The sequence below is a fragment of the Coturnix japonica genome, chromosome 3 (assembly GCF_001577835.2).
Source record: "Coturnix japonica isolate 7356 chromosome 3, Coturnix japonica 2.1, whole genome shotgun sequence".
Lineage (NCBI taxonomy): Eukaryota > Metazoa > Chordata > Aves > Galliformes > Phasianidae > Coturnix > Coturnix japonica.
The window spans coordinates 74,757,857-74,773,919 of NC_029518.1; the positions used below are offsets into that span (position 1 = coordinate 74,757,857).

The 16,063-nt window shown below is 38.7% G+C and overlaps 1 protein-coding gene across 49 annotated transcripts in view; it reads right to left on the minus strand.

Moving 5' to 3' along the window:
• Positions 1 to 2,584: 2,584 nt before the first annotated feature.
• RIMS1 (regulating synaptic membrane exocytosis 1) overlaps positions 2,585 to 16,063 on the minus strand; it is a 276,215-nt gene continuing 262,736 nt past the window's right edge. For 47 of the 49 annotated variants that reach the window (XM_032443361.1, XM_032443345.1, XM_032443341.1 and 44 more), the window contains 5 exons: positions 11,116 to 11,257; positions 9,341 to 9,453; positions 6,975 to 7,076; positions 5,842 to 5,981; positions 3,091 to 5,488 (listed from right to left, as the gene is read on the minus strand). In XM_032443361.1, the coding sequence (XP_032299252.1) occupies positions 5,270 to 5,488; positions 5,842 to 5,981; positions 6,975 to 7,076; positions 9,341 to 9,453; positions 11,116 to 11,257 (716 nt within the window). In that variant the 3' untranslated portion in view covers positions 3,091 to 5,269. Of the gene's footprint in view, positions 5,489 to 5,841; positions 5,982 to 6,974; positions 7,077 to 9,340; positions 9,454 to 11,115; positions 11,258 to 16,063 lie in introns of all 49 variants that reach the window. The other 2 variants (XM_032443374.1, XM_015859119.2) reach the window with 1 other exon arrangement.

The window sequence follows — 16,063 nt, forward strand, 5'->3', positions numbered from 1 at the left end:
AGAATGACCTGGGGGTTGTGGTGGGCAACAGGTTGTTCATGAGCCAGTAGTGTGCACTTGAGGCCAAGAAGACCAATGGTATCTTAGGGTGCATTAAAAAAAGCATGGCCAGCAGGTCAAGGGAGGTGATTCTTCCCCTCTTCTTTGCCCTGGTGGGGTCACATTAGTCTAAATGTCTGCTGTGTCCAGTTCTGAGCTCCTCAGTCCAAGAAAGGTGGGGGACTTGTAAAGAGAGTCCTACAGAGGGCCACAGAGATGATGAGGGGGGCCTGGAATTATCTCTCGAACAAGGAAAGACTGAGTGACCTGGGGCCATTCAGTCTTGAGAAGAGGGAACTGAGAGGGGATCTCTTCAGTGCTTATAAATATCTAATAGGTAGGAGTCAAGTGGATGAGGATGGGGTCTTTTCAGTGATGCATAGCAATAGGACAAGGGGCAGTGGGCAGAAAGTGGAATACACAAAGTTCCATACCAACATGAAGAAGAACTTCTTTATTGTGAAGATGACAGAGCACTGGAACAGGCTCCCCAGAGATATGGAGTCTCCTCTGGAGATATTCAAACTCTGCCTGGACACTTTCCCACACGGACCTACTGTAGGGAACCTGCTTTAGCAGGTAGGTAAGATGATCTCCATCGGTCCCTTCCAATCCCTATGATTCTGTGATTCTACAAATGAGCGCTGTGGCATACACAACATTGTCTTTAGTCACTGTTGTCTGGTCTTAGTTGCCTAGGCTGTTTGGTGTCAGATCTCCAAAGAATAAAGTGGAGATACTGGAAATGCAGAGGTGAAAGTGATGCCTGGAGAGTGTGATATTGGGGCATGAAACATGAGCAGCTTCTCTTCCTATCTCTTGCATCTCAGATAGGACTAATTTGGATCACAAACTCAGTAGATTGATCTATGACATGCCTGCAACATATACCTTTCAAAACCATGGCACTTAACAATTCACAGCATACAGAGTCATCCATACAGAACCTCAGAAAATACTTATGTGACCTGAGCAACCTGATCTAGTAGATGCCCCTGTCCATGGCAGGGAGGTTGAACTAGATTAAATGGTGTTCCCACTCCAAACCATTCTATGATTTCATAAGCAAGGCACTTTTGTTTTCCTCCTAGAGAGATGTGTCAGACCTGGAAGTAAGATATTAATCAAGAACCTTTTATTATACTGGATAGACTTTTGTGGCATTCTTAATCACATGAGACAGCCACAGCACTCACCTCCTGGGTTGTGAAACCACATCCTTGTACAACAATCTCCTTTATTGCAAATTACTTTCTTCTGTGTTAGCAGAATTATATTGTAGTAACATATGGTGAATACCAGTATTTTAAAGAATGAACAGTTTTGTTGTCTGGCATGACTTTCTTCATTTATGGCAAAAGAAGAGCATGAGGCACACAGTTCTTTGATGGAGTTAAGTGGAATATGGACAGTGGGGCTGCAGCTCCATAGGAGCAGAAAACAGACACAAAAGAGCAGCAGACTTCATATAGAACAAGTCACCGGTTATTGGTAGAATCCTGAAGACACAGAACAACCACTTTAAGATCCACTTGGAAGTTTTCTTTGTTCCAGAAACACTGAATCATAGCATTCTTATGATCATAGAATGGTTTGAGTTGGAATGGCACTTAAGGATCATCTAGCTCATCTAGGTCACCTACTGCTGCTATAAAGTCTCTCTGAGGCCTGCTTCAGGCTGAACAATCTGAAATCTCTATCCTAGGCTGAAATCAGCTTCTGGGACTGTCATTTGTTAGTGAAAAAAAGGCAATGAAAACACATATATCATTATTCTGGAAATTACACAGGAAGGAGGTAAAGAAGCTATGGGTTGTCCTACCCACTCAGAACAGTTCTGATGGCTCTCTGTCTAATACAACAGTCAAGGCCAAAAGCTTTTTCTCCTTCCACAAAGAGGGACGCTACATTTGCATTTCAATACAAAATGTTGAGCATTTGCTCATCACAAGGAAAATAATTGCCTGCTTATATGCCAAGGATTTTAAGTTTAGTATCTTTTCTCCTGCACATTGCGTATAATTTAGCAGTGCGTTCTCAAGAGAAAACCAGGAGGGAACTAAGAAGTGACTTTTTCTTCATATTATAGCAACCAGCAATGTGTTTTCAAAAGGCAACAGTCCCTGGAAAAGAAGATCAGCATGTAATTTATTTGACCTAGACTACTGCTTCTGTCCTGAAGTGTGAGCACTGTTCATCAGAAACACCAAAAATGAAGTAGTTCAGTGTGTTGGGCTCTTTTTGATTTTCTGTGCTCTGGAGGGAATAAGAAATGCTAAATTTTACTTATTACTGAGAATCAGCATGGGAAAGATATCCTTGTACTGGACACAGAGACATGAGATTTATGAAAGGGGACTTTTTGCAACAGTATGACAAATTCTACACGTAAGCAGATCACCCCCACCCCACAGAAGCAGAGATATAACATGTCTTTTGTTCAGAGATTTACCATGTTTAATTATTCTTTTTTTTTTTTTTCTTTTTTTTTCAATAGCTTAACCATGTATTCAGTTAAATAAAGTAATAAACAAAAGTGTTCAAAGTGAGGCAATATTGTCTTTATGGTATTTTTTTTAGATGTGATCAGGTATCTGTGGGACATGGAAAACTAAAATCAAACAACATACATAATCTTTAATTCTCTAATAAAATTTAGTGCCAAATTCTGCTCTCAGGTAAATTTCTATAAAGCAGGATCCATAGTGGCATTGCAGTACAATGGCATATTTCTGGGTTTAGAAAGAGCAAAAGATAAGAAGTTGTTCTCACCTCTTAGAGGCTCAGCACACACCGAACCCCAAACTGACACACACCGTCCTGCTGCCCTGGTACAAGCAGGTGTAGCAACGCTTACTGCCAATAAACTGATCGGATTTCACCAGATTGTAATTTGGCTAAGTGACTTTAATCGGCCTGCTTCAGTAACTGAGAGCACAGTTTGGCTCCTTTCATGGTTAGAAGGCAGCCAACCAAACACAACTTTCACCAGGCCTCAGATTCTGGCCCCAGATTTCAACATACACTATTACATCGACCAAACAAACCATAGAAATTACTTATCATTTTACTGTTCCTTAACACATTTCACACAGTCCTGCAGCGAGCAGAATCACAGATGAACCTCAGAACATACAGAGAGCACAACTACTACACTGGACATGAAAAGGAAATTTTATTAAACATGTTTACATAATATGAGTTGGAAGTTCATTTAAAAGCACAGGGGAGTGTTAAGACAAGTGGTCAGAATAGAAAGTTACTATCGAATTATAACTAGTTGGTTTTTGGCCACTAAGACAGAACAGGATCTAGTAGTAGTGCACCAATGCTTGAGTTCTTCCTGCTCAGCAGGTCGAGCAGTACCAATCTGTGCCCTATGGAAAGATGGGCAGAGTAATTCCAACGTGTTGAGTAATAATAAATAGTTCACTTGGTGCAGGCAGTATGTCTATGAGTTAAAACCTAGTGTGTACACAGTTTCTACATGTGTTACAACCCCACAGTAGGAATCTACACCAAAATATTTATTAGAAGGAATTTGGTCCATACTACATCACGTTTTCCATAGGGTAAAAAATAAAGTCCATCTATAGACATTTAGCACCAGACTCACAGACCTAGCCTGGCTAAAACCTGCAAAATGTTCTATAAGAAAACATGGATGGCTTAGATTTCTTGGTTACTTCAGTATAGTAATTACGAGCAAACTGTACAAGTACATGCAACATACAAGCTGGCCTATGTGGAACTAACATACATTATTAAATAACCTTTTTCATCTCTTTTTACAAAACGTGCATGCAGCTTTGAACAGTTCCAAGTCATGCTGCTCTATTTGTGTGATCACAAAATCGAATGGCCTGTAAAAGGAGGGGAAACATATCAATGCACCTGCAGAATCTGCAGTTTTTAGCACATTTACAGGATATCACAAGGGATTTCAAGGCCAAGAAGAACTCAAATGAATAAAAAGCAAATTGAAATTTGACTTTTTTTCTCCAAAAAGTAAGATATCTTGCGTTAAAAAATCAAGCCTTGTGCTTGCATCAATCTCAAAGAAATGTAAACTAAAATTTGATAAAAACATTAGTAAGTGCAGAATATTTCAACTGGAATTTCCAGTGAAACACTGAACAACTCATACCATGCTCTATCCAGGGCAGACAAGATGTGCCTGGAGCGACACATGTCAGAGAAGCCTGGGTACAGCTGAAAGTGTCATATGCTCAATCCATTCCGGGTCAACATTTTGGGAAGTCAAATATACATTTATACACAGAAACATAAGTATTCCCTCTCTGTTTCTAGGAGGAAAACTGCATTACCAGTAACATATTCTATGTCAAAATTAAGAATAAAGCTGCTTTATACCAGTCCCCAGCATTAGTTGCAGAATTCTTCAAAATTCTTCCATGCAAAACATCATAAACATAAAAGTTAGTATATATAATGCAAACATATCTGCTTTTTACAAAGAAAAAGTGGCACTGTGATGATTCCTTACTTTTAAGAATATAACCTTGGTTGTTTGTTTGTTCTGGGTTCCCACATGGGACACTTCGAAGCACCAGAACCAAGAAACGATTTGAACGTGCTGGAATCACAACTGGCTGCTCAACACTTTAATGATGCTTACAGAGATATGCTTCAGCCCTTTTTTTTTTTCTTTCTTTTTTCTTTTTTTTTTTTTTTTCTTTTTTTTTTTTGTTTTGTTTGTTTGGTTTAGAAAAAGAAAGGAAGGGTCTCTGTCAGCGTTGTGAGGACTTCTACAAAACTAGCAGAATCACATGGCAAAAAACTAGTGGAAGTAACAAATACAGAAAAACTGCTGAAACACCAGGAAGTTAACAACACTGCTTGAGGGCTCTGTCAAAATGCGAAAAACACAACGTTGTTAACAGAGTGAGAGCTTCCAGTTTGACTCATATTTGACTTAATTTGAACCTAAAGATCCCTTTCTCTCTCTCTCTCTTTTTTTTTTTAACTTTTTGTTTGGCTTTGGATCATTATAAGCATCAGTGATAGCTGCTAACAGTTTGGCTGTATGTTGTATAGTTTTGTTCCATCAGTGTAAGCCGTCTCTCGACAAACAATTCAGACATATTTTTGGGTAACTACTACAAGCAAAAACTGAAGTGATTGTCTCTCTCCAACAGTGTTTTTGATTGCGTGAATATCTGGTTCCAATCGTTATCCTGGGTGATGTTTTATCAGGAAGCACCTGCTTCTATGACCTAATGCAGGGAGGACCAGTTGAACTTTCCAGAGACGACTGGGAAGCCCTGCGTGTCAAGGGAGTCAAGGTTGGATCCACTAGTGATGAAGGTGGGAACAATTTATACCAGCCTATTACCACACTGGACAGATCCAATTCCTCCAGAAGGATCTGGGCAACTCCCATAAAGGATTTGTGATCCATTCGGCCATAGTCTCCCCAAACTATTACCTGTAAGAACACAAGATACAGGTTTAGTCCGGTTCAAAGAGCCATGCTCACTCCTGCTGTATGTCACCATGTCTATAGTAAGGAAAATGTTTTTCTTAAGGGTGAATGATTGCTCCTTCTTCTAGGAAAACTTAATGTCTGGACAGGAGCAAGAGTCAACAAAAGAGAAATGTTTAATACAGACCGACATTTCACAGGTCAGAAATCACAAGCCGCAAGGATATGTTTGCTGATATTTAGAAAATTAAATACTTAGTGAGTCGAAATGGGTTTGCGTATATTGCTGAAACTAAAGTAAACATACAAGCGCTTTACCAAAAGATAGCCTAAAATGGGACGTGGAAGGAACTGACCTGAAGAACTTTACCCTGCGGACTTTCATCAAAAACTAGTGTCTGTTGGTACAAAGGATCAAGGGTCTTCCGTGCAATTCTTGTCTTCTTCTTTGCTATACATGCTCCATTTTCCAATAAATAAACTTTGACATATGGAGCTGCAAACAAAACATCATGAATTTTATGTCTGGACTTAAAAACTTCTATGTTGCACATCTGAGCTGGAGGACAGATGCCATAAAAGGAAGATGAGTAGAAAGAACAAGACATGCTATCTTTGTTGTATAGTCTGAATACAATTACACTTGTTAAATAAATGACACAGACCATAAGGAACCCATTTAACTTTTATAACCTTCACATTTAACGATCCAAGATGATATTAATAACAAGTCTGTTTCACTGTTTCATCTGTCATTCGAAAAACACTTTCCTTTGCCAGGAATCAACTGTCTCTGATAGCTAAGCTGGAGCCACTATGTAAGGGTCAGAGATTGAGCACAACAGAAGACTTAAATATTTCATAGAAAGGAATATTTAAAGCTAAGTCATTCGAATAACACAGACACTAACTGCTCTTTTGTCTTAGGCTCCCAAGGAGGTTGTAAAGTACTATTTTGTCAAGCGTTCCTGTTGTTACAGTAAGCGATGCTTGTAGTAATGATTATATATCCCACCTAATGAAGACTTCTATAAATAACTAGGGCATCAAAAATGTTCTTATAAAATGATATTTCACTCATTATACAGATTACTGACACAGGCACTAGCATAACAGGCAAGATTCTTTAAGCACTGTTGCATACAGAAGACTATGACATGCAAGTCTACTAAGCTGTTCAAAGCTCAGTCATCTGTTTTTCATCTCATTTTGATGGGGAACAAACACGAAGGACTTTGCGTACACTGACAAAGCCTTTCCATGAGATATGACTTGCTTAAAATGCATAGGAATATGTCTTCAAATGTTCCTTCCAGAATGGGTTTTGAGTTGCTAAAAATAATCTCTTGAAGAGTGGCATGCAATTAGCAGATGCATCTGGTAGGAAGTTGACTGATAACAAGTTTTTATCCATGCATACATCCCTCACAAATAATATGTATTTACATCTAACAAGGTACTTAAAATCCCCAGTTTATTTTTCCCTTACCTGGGGTTGATTTGGAGCCAGGTTTTTGTGTGAGGCCACGGGCTCTAATGACTTCTACTTCTAATTGGCCCTTTTTATCCACCATGCCAATCTGGATATCACCTGAGGGAGAAGCAAGAACATTTTAGAGAAGCAGAACAACCTGGGAGATAGGGTATAAGAAAGAGAAACAGAAAGATTAGTGATCTACTGGTCTGCTCCTTGAGTGTGCTTGTCACCTCCCCTGATCCCTTAGATTTATCTGTCCTTAACCTAGAAGAAAATGGACCTCTGACCCATGGGGGCAAGCACATTTACAGCAACATTTCAGTATAAACACCATCTTTTTCATTTCACATCATGAATTACTTAGAGACTTTTCACACAGGGCTGCTTACCCAGCAGCGGTCCCAAATACCAACAGCCTAAAACCCAAATTCACATTCAGATATTCCCTCAGCTGGACATTTCTGTCTTCAATCTGAGATGTAAGAGCTAGGAGTGCAATGGCTCCTTGTCTGATTAATAGGAAGAGGAACTGCTGATTGAGGTTCACTTTGAACCCTCTGTACCTCAATTGCCTAAGGGGATCCTTGGTGTAAGGTAGATGCACCAACCAGCTGAGGCACACAGACACATTAGCTTCAGAGAATGATGTCCTATTCTCCAGAAACTCAAAAGAATTGTACTGCAAAGAGCTCTAACAAGTACAAACCTGTCAATTATTCTAACTTTATCAATACTGCATGCCTATTTTTGTTGTGGATGACATAATGCAGCTTGCTAAAACCTGCTTGTGCTCATAGTTAAACTGTTGTTTTCCTGCCTGAGTTCTGAAAAAGTACCTTTCCTGCAGAAAGAGGAAACTCTTTGGTCCAAGAGCAATAAAATGCATGGGAAGTTACTTTAACTATGGGCTGATGTTCGAAGGGTTGAATCTCTACGATCCCATCTATTATGAAATCAGCTGGGTCAAAATCTAACAGGCTGCTTAGAATGAACTGTCCATATATCTATATCTATATGGGGATATATTTGAGATGTAAACTCTTAATAAAAATAAATAAATAAATAGAAAGACCTGAATTACAGAATTAGAGGGCTCTAGACTACGAATTACAGCATTTTGAAATGAAACAGACATGAGATTTTCACAAGCTTGAAGACAGAAGCAGTGGTTATATCTTGCTACATGAGGTATGACAGAGCAGCAGGAAAGGTTTTACCTGCCAGACTTTGCTTGAATAAACATGTTTTGTGTTGCACTAAAAACAGGTTAAAGGAAAATTCCAAGAAGCAGTATGAAGACTACAGCTCAGTATTGCACAACCAAATAAATACACGGCACAGGCAGCCAGAAGGGGGAGCAACAATCCGAGTATTTGTTAATGCAACAGGGTGTAGAAGATGTGAAGGTTGTAAAAAGCACAGCAAAATACTTTGGGGGTGCTGAAACCTGAGTCTTTAGTAAACAAAACAGTTCAAAGACATGAAAACAAGCATGTGACTCAATGAATGTGCAGAAAAATAGGAGATTAAAGTAAAGATGAAAGAAATTTAGACCCCTATATTCATACCAGCACAGACACTTTGATTTAGGAAATATTCTCACTGATACTTCTGAGAGTGCTGTACTGAAGCACTAGGCTCTTAGCATTTCCAGCATAGTTAATGGAGCATATAAAGGACTCCTGGCTTAGAATCCTAAACATGCCTAAGAATTGCCCAGGTGCAAACAAAAAGATATAAAACCTCTCCAAAGACACTTGTACAGTATTGTGCTGCTGCACAGCACTCATACCCTATTCATAGCCAAGATATAGCTAACACTAATATAGGGTTATCCAGACTGGTCTGGAGTACTGAGAAAATTGCAGATAGTTTCAGGCGGCAAAGAATTTTGTCATTAGAAACACCGACGTTATCAGTAACTAATAACTGGGCATTGTAGATGTGGGTAGAAATCTCAAATTCTGGGGCTACTTCAGGATGAACCAAGCTGGGACAAGTGCAGAGTTTGGCAAGAAACCATCCATCATGTCCAGTATGATCTGCAGCGATCAAATATAAAGGCTGAACAGCTGAGATTTCACAGTGATTGGAGAACTCACAATAACTTTCCAGTGGGAAGGAAAGTACAAACTCTATCTTCAAACTGCAAATGAGAATAACAGGCACTTCACATATGCAGCAATATTGTTTCTCAACTCATTCTGGATGCAAGCATGCTAGAAATACCAGTAGAAATACCAATGACCAGGTACAGGATTTTTATGTTTACAGTGAAGGAAGCCACTTTGTAAATGTCTTTTTGATGCTGTAGTCTAGCAGTGTGTATGATAGGTACTGTTTTATTATTCATCTAACGTATAACATATTATTCTTACCCATGGCAGGAGTTGCTAGCGTTTGTCGGCCTACTAATTGTGCCGGTCCAAGCCCATCAAGGAAATCACTGAACTGACTGTCAGCGCCCAGCCGTACCCCAGGAAATATTAAGCTGAAAGAAAATAAAATTGGATTAAACATTAGAACAGGATTAATTTCCATTGTCCTACAGTATTTCCCTGCAACATACTTCTTACACAAGGGAAGCAGCTCACAGTGCGCAACCACAAAATGTTCTGGAGTGTCATGAAATGCAGAGGCCTGTTACTTTACATTTCTGAATGCCTGATTTAATTTTTAATACAATTTTATATCGATGCACATATCCAAATGTCATCTGCATCGGTTAGGATAAACAGGGAAAAACAATGGAAACATCAAATGTACTGATTGTTGCAGCTAAAGCCATAAGCTGGCAGACAGTACTAGTGGGGATGAGACCTAAACATAACGTCCACCATTTTTCAGTACTGACCTGCATTCACACGGAATATATGTACATTTCCAAGCTGATATTTTGTAATCCAGAATCCCCACTTTCTTTTGAACATATACATTCTCCAAACAATAACAAAACAAAAAAGTGAAAAACTTCAGAGGAATAACCAATAGTGGGGAAACTCAGCTTCAGCCAGCTCTCCAGCCAGAGACTAGAATAGGGATGTAGAGACCAAGGACCAGGTTAAAGCCAATTGCAAACTGAGTCAGGGAACAAACCTTAGGCATCCTGATGATCGGGAATCAACTAGAAGATCTTGTAATTCTATCAGTGCTGGGCTCCCATCTCTTCTGTACTGCTAACTGGAAAAACATGCCTGTCTCCAGTACCTTACTGGAGGAATTCTCCATTGCTACAGTGAGTGGAGCCTTGCAGACTGGCAGTTCATTGTAGAGAGATGAAGGATAGGAGAATGGAATGCTGAAGGGCAAAGGTAGTGCCCTATCATCTGATGATAGAGTAACTGTACCTTTACACTTCTCCTTGCCACCATCATGGTTGAACAGCTCTTCGTCCCTCTTAAAAACTATCACCAGTTGTGTAAAAGCGTAAGCATTTAAAAAGATGAAGCCAACTGTCCATTTTTTATCTGGTCTGTGAAACAGAATTCCATACCTCCAGTTTTTATTTTTGCAGGGGAAAACTTGTAAGAATTCTCTGGTGATCACTGAGCCTCTGCACACAAGGTACCCATTGGTATCTATAGGGAGGCTACAGTATTTATGCACACTTTTATGTCAAACTGGCCTTTGTTATCCTTTACTAAAGACTTAGTCATTCAGCAGTGAATGAAAACAGCTGCCCCATTTGCCCACAGTTGCGTGCATGGTTTTAGCTGATGGCACAGTTGGAGTCTGGTCTTACAATTCTGAATAAGAGACTTGGACCAAGTCCAAACTAAACTGTCTTTGTATACAGTACTACTGAACACAGTTTCATATCACAGGGATTTACATAGAACATCTGAAGTTTAATTCCGAGTTAATCCAAACACAACTCAAAGACAAGTTTTGTTTTGAATAATGCAGTCTGAATTCAGTCTTCTTTTAATGAACAAAATGTCTGATAAGATAGCAGGGAAAATGTGAAATTTGAAAAAGTCCTCCTTCAGTTTCAATCTTCAATATATTACATGACCCAAATAGTTTAGTTTTGCTAATATTTTCTCATGAGGAAGAATCTGCACGCATAGCCCAAGCTGGGGCCTCTGTTTACACCCCAAGCTTTCTTTAAAAGACCAGAAGCTTTTCTTACTATACTTTTAATGCCACTTACTTGCCCTCAGAGCTGTAACTATTTATGCTGCCATCAGTGGATTCTCGACTTGGCTGTCGAACCATACGACTTCTCATCTCTGCAGCCATTCCCGTCTCTGTGCTTCTTTGTATCGTGCTCTTTAGCTTCTTATTGCCAGCCTCTGAAAGCAGAGAGAAAAATAAAGTGTTTGTTAGAATGACAGACTAGTGCAAAGCCTTTCCTTGCAGTTTTCCCCAACAAAAGTAATCTGACATCTCTTCTTCAGCTGAAAACTGGTCATGGTTCCTCTTTAAAAGGGCTGATACCCTCTATTCATGTGCTATTAATAATCTTTATACAACTAGATAGTAGACATAATGACTGTGATAGTGTATGCTAACCATACACTTGGTAAGGTGTACCTCATCATGTTAGGTTAAGGGAACACAAATTTATGACTATCTCAGGAAAAAAGAAGAAACAAAACTCTTCATGCATTCAGCAGAAAAAAACGTTAAGCACTAAAATATTTGGTATAAAAACATAATAATGTATTTTCACACAGCAAAATGTCCTATTTTTCACCACAAAGTAATTAGTGAGTTTTATACAATATCTAAGCAGAATAATCTTTTAGGAATCTTTCTGGAAGATGATGAAGTCCACAGAACCCGAGTTTGCAAATGAAAGCTATAAAGCGCATTTCATGAAACCATTGAACAGCTCGATCTGTTTGGAAAAGTTTCCATCACACTTTCTTTAAATCTAAATTTCAAATCCTTTGAGTTCCACTTGTAAGCTTCCAGGTCACCTTGGAGCAGGGAGAGCTTCCAGTCACTTCCAGGTGCAGTTCTGAGCTCCGGATGCAACAGCTGATTTACAATGAATTCTACTCCAAATATTATGCTCCTGAAGGATGGCAATTGTTCTGAAAAATCTTTAACTGAAATAAGCAGTAGATATGACAAGGTGTCACATGAACAAATGCAGAAACCCTCCTGCATTTTCCTCTTCATTTAAGTCACTTGTTCATTCACTGTCTGTGAAGTTTCTGTTTTCTTTCCTCATTCTGCTCACGGGAACACCTGAAAAAAAAGAAATAAAAGCTTCTTCCATCTTCACCTGCTAGAGAGACTGAAAACTTTTTCACTTTCCTATTTCAAGCAGACAATGGTGATGTATGGCTATGACAGATCTTAGACGCACTTCAGACAGAAGCCAGTTATCTCGTAGTCCCTTCATAGCTTCAACATTCTGGCAGATGGCTGGCCTTTGGTCTTTGGTTCTTCAGAGCTGGTGCAGAGCAGGGAGAAATCTCGCAGCATTGAGCAGCTCTTCCTCTCCAAGGGTTATCATCGCTTTGGAGCTATCAGAGAAGATGGATAACATGGCCAAAACAAAAAAGAAAGAATTTGTATATTGAGTGAAGAAGAGACACTGACGCATCAAAAAAGGCTGTGGTTTCTCTTGTAAATTTTCTGTTTGAGTGGTTGTTTATTTATGGCCATCCAGAAGCAGGGAAATAAATACCTCTCAGTGGAAGAAATCAGCTACTTACAGACAGCCACAGACCTTTTACTCCCTTCTGAGGACAACAGTTATGTGGTTTTGCTGTGTGCTTTTACTGCAACTTATCCAAATTCCCAGCACTTGGTCAGTTGGAAATGCATTATTCAATGCTTTGAAACATGAAGAACACTGGGCTAGATGAGGTAGAGCAAGATCCACTTCCAGACAATGTAGGTGGTTGTACAGGGTACTTTATAAAATGTGACTTGAAATATAGGAAAGTAGAATACAACATTTTGAGCCTATGCTTTACCTTAAAAAAACAGATAATGCGCACGCCTATAATCTAGAATGTCAATGATGAAATATACAATGAGCATCAGAAAGTAATCAAAAGGCAGTCTAAGATATAAAACCCACAAGCAGATTCTTATGACAAAGGAGGATTCTCATATTTCAGTAGATAACTATTTGCCACCCATGTTGTCTTCTACTTCTGTCATCTCTGAAAGTGCCTGTTTCCATCTGTTCCCACAGAGCAGGTCAGATTATGTGGCTTCAACCCTGCAATATTTACACCAACCAGCCAGATCAGACAGCATGACAGGAAGGATAAAATACAGTAGAGCTTGGAAAGCATGTAACTGAATGGAAGTGTCTGTGAATATTTATGGCTCACGAAACTTGAGTGATGAGACACTAAAGGAACAAGACCATCATGACCTTGGCTCAAGGCAAGGAGAGAGTTGCTGTCTCAGGCCACTTGGACAACATGGTGGATGTGGAAACCCTTCAATGAGTGACAGTTTGCTTGGAAAGTATAATAGAAAATAGATTCATAGAAATAATCACTTTAGAAATTTCCACTGACTAAATTTAAAAAATAAAAATAAAAAATTAAAAGCACCACTTTTGCTTAGAGCACAGAAGAGGCTGAAAATTGCAAGTGGTTTGTCATGTAAGAGAAATTTAATATTACCGCGGATATAATTCATGTTGCTGCTTGAACCTGCTTCTTAGCACCACAGATGTTAAATCACCACAGGCTGCAGGAGAAGTCCTTGCACAAGCCCACAATCTCATCTCACTGTGCTGTATATATCAGATTGTCTGCTTCTGAATGCTTTTAAAGTTGCTGCTCTCTCTCTTCCCATTCTGGATTTCAATTCTTTTTTCCCCATCAACAGTTTTTTGGGTTTTTTTTTTTAGGTTGAAGATGAGGGAAAAAAAATAAAAATAAAAATATTCACCTCCTTTTGTAACTGTTACCAATATCTGCAATGTGAGTTGGGAAAATTAGAGTCATTGTTCAGATTTTATTTTACAATCTCAATATTCCGCATTACAATAAAATAGAACATAAAAGTAACCCAAGACAGAATGGCAAAATACATGAATTTTATGGCATAAGGAGAATTGCTTTTGCCCAGGACTAAGAACTGGAACACACATTTCATGGGTTTTTGAAGTTTTACACAGGTCAGTTATGCACATCGTTTTTGGTTTTTTTATGCTACCTGCAGGACGAAAAGAAATGAGACCAATTTATCTCAGCAGTATATTCTGGTAACCTTCTCAGGAAAGCCTTGCTCCACACAACGTGAGGTGGTTAAAGCAGAGTTGAGCTGGGACCTGCTACTATTTCTGAAGGGGGTCAGGTAATGTGGAGTCACTCTGGGGTGCAGCTTCCAGTCCTGCACTGACTGCACAATGAAATGTGGGATCTGATCAACTACCAGTGTTTCTCTGGCTCCTTATAATGTGTATTTTTCTCAACTTCCGTTTTCATCTTGTACTGTTTTCAGGCTAGCAGTTCTGCATATAGATTTGGAACCCTGCCCTTATATGAACACTAAAAGTTCATTAAAAATTTAAGTTCAATATCTATGCTGTGATACACTGAGTAGATTTTCTACTCTTGTCTGAATATTTATTGGAGAGCACTTGGTCCTGATACTGATTTGTATTAGTTGATATGCACAGTTAAATTTTATAACATGTGACAGTTATTTGCCTGCACTGTATAAATTGCATTATACTCATTGTGCAGACTGAAGATAAACTGTCTCTATACTGAATACCATTTAGGGGAAAAATGAATTCCAAAATGTTCTGTATAATTCTATCCGCTCTGTCTATTGTGTAAGGCTTTCTCCAAGCAGAAATGCAGATTAATGTGCATAAATTCTATTCACCCAAACACACAGTTTAACAGGTACAAGCTAGAGAAAAACAATTACGGAGCAATAGTGATAAACATTTTTGCAGGTTTGATAACAAATACAGAAGGATCATAAAACTGTCATCTGCAGTTGTAAGACATACTTGGCTTGCACACTTTTTGCCGTTCATTATTAGCCCTGTTGTATCAGCTCTACTAACACACACCAATGAGCATTTGGCATTGGCTGGTTCAGTCTAAGTTTTTTAAATAGAGCCCATAGTGATTTTTTACTCTACCAAGAATAACGTTAATGCAATTGATGTATTCCAATTTATGTACTTTTTAAACACATCCAAACATAGCATCCAGGGGGAAAAAATGCTACTGACAACAGAATTATATTAGCAAGAAAGAGCGATAGTACCTATAGAAACAGGATGGCCTACTAGAGATACCTCAAGCCTAGATTTACATTTCTACAAGCATCCAATTCAGAGAAAACAATGCAAAGACAAACAGCCCCAGATCACTTGCATCTCTGTAGAGACACCACTGCTCACTGTGTGAACACTGGCCTAGCTCTTTATGTGCCCTTAAACAAAACTGCCACATTTTGCCCTTGTTTCAATATAAAAAGTCTGAGATGATGTAAGGGGATGTCTTATAACTGTTAATTCCAACCACCACAGAAGGAAAGCAGAGTATTATATATTAAGTGGTATTTGACCCCAAGGTTTGAAATCCATACATAAAACACTAAATCTTTTTCCCTGCTTCTGTTTACTAAGAGAAATCTACAAACCAAATGTATACTGTAATAAATAATAAAACTTTCTAGAAAGAATATTTATCTTTTCAGCTGGGTTATATTGCTAAGATAGAACTTTTTGTCAGGGAAAAAAATGTATCTCATAGCTGTATTTATAAATCCACACATTCAGTTGGAAAACCAATTTCATTCCTATTAACTATTTTCAGGTAATATGAAAAAGACAACTCAAGTAAGGTGTTCATACAAAGATATTTTTCCCTTATGTTTTTAGAGACAAAGAATAAAATGCACCGAAAGTAACAAAAGGTTTGACCGAAATGCTGTTGATGTTTTGGCTTTTAACACTAGGTTACCTGCAAAATATATGGCATTTCAGCAGTTTTTTCCTGCGTTATTCATTGAAAAGCCAACTTGCAAACTCAGACTCTTAAAAGTTTGCACTTAGATTTCAAAGGAAAGTAACTTCACTTAATAACTCCTTCTGACAACTACAAAAATGAAGTAGTATTTTCAGAATGAATCTCAAGAACTGCTTAAGATCC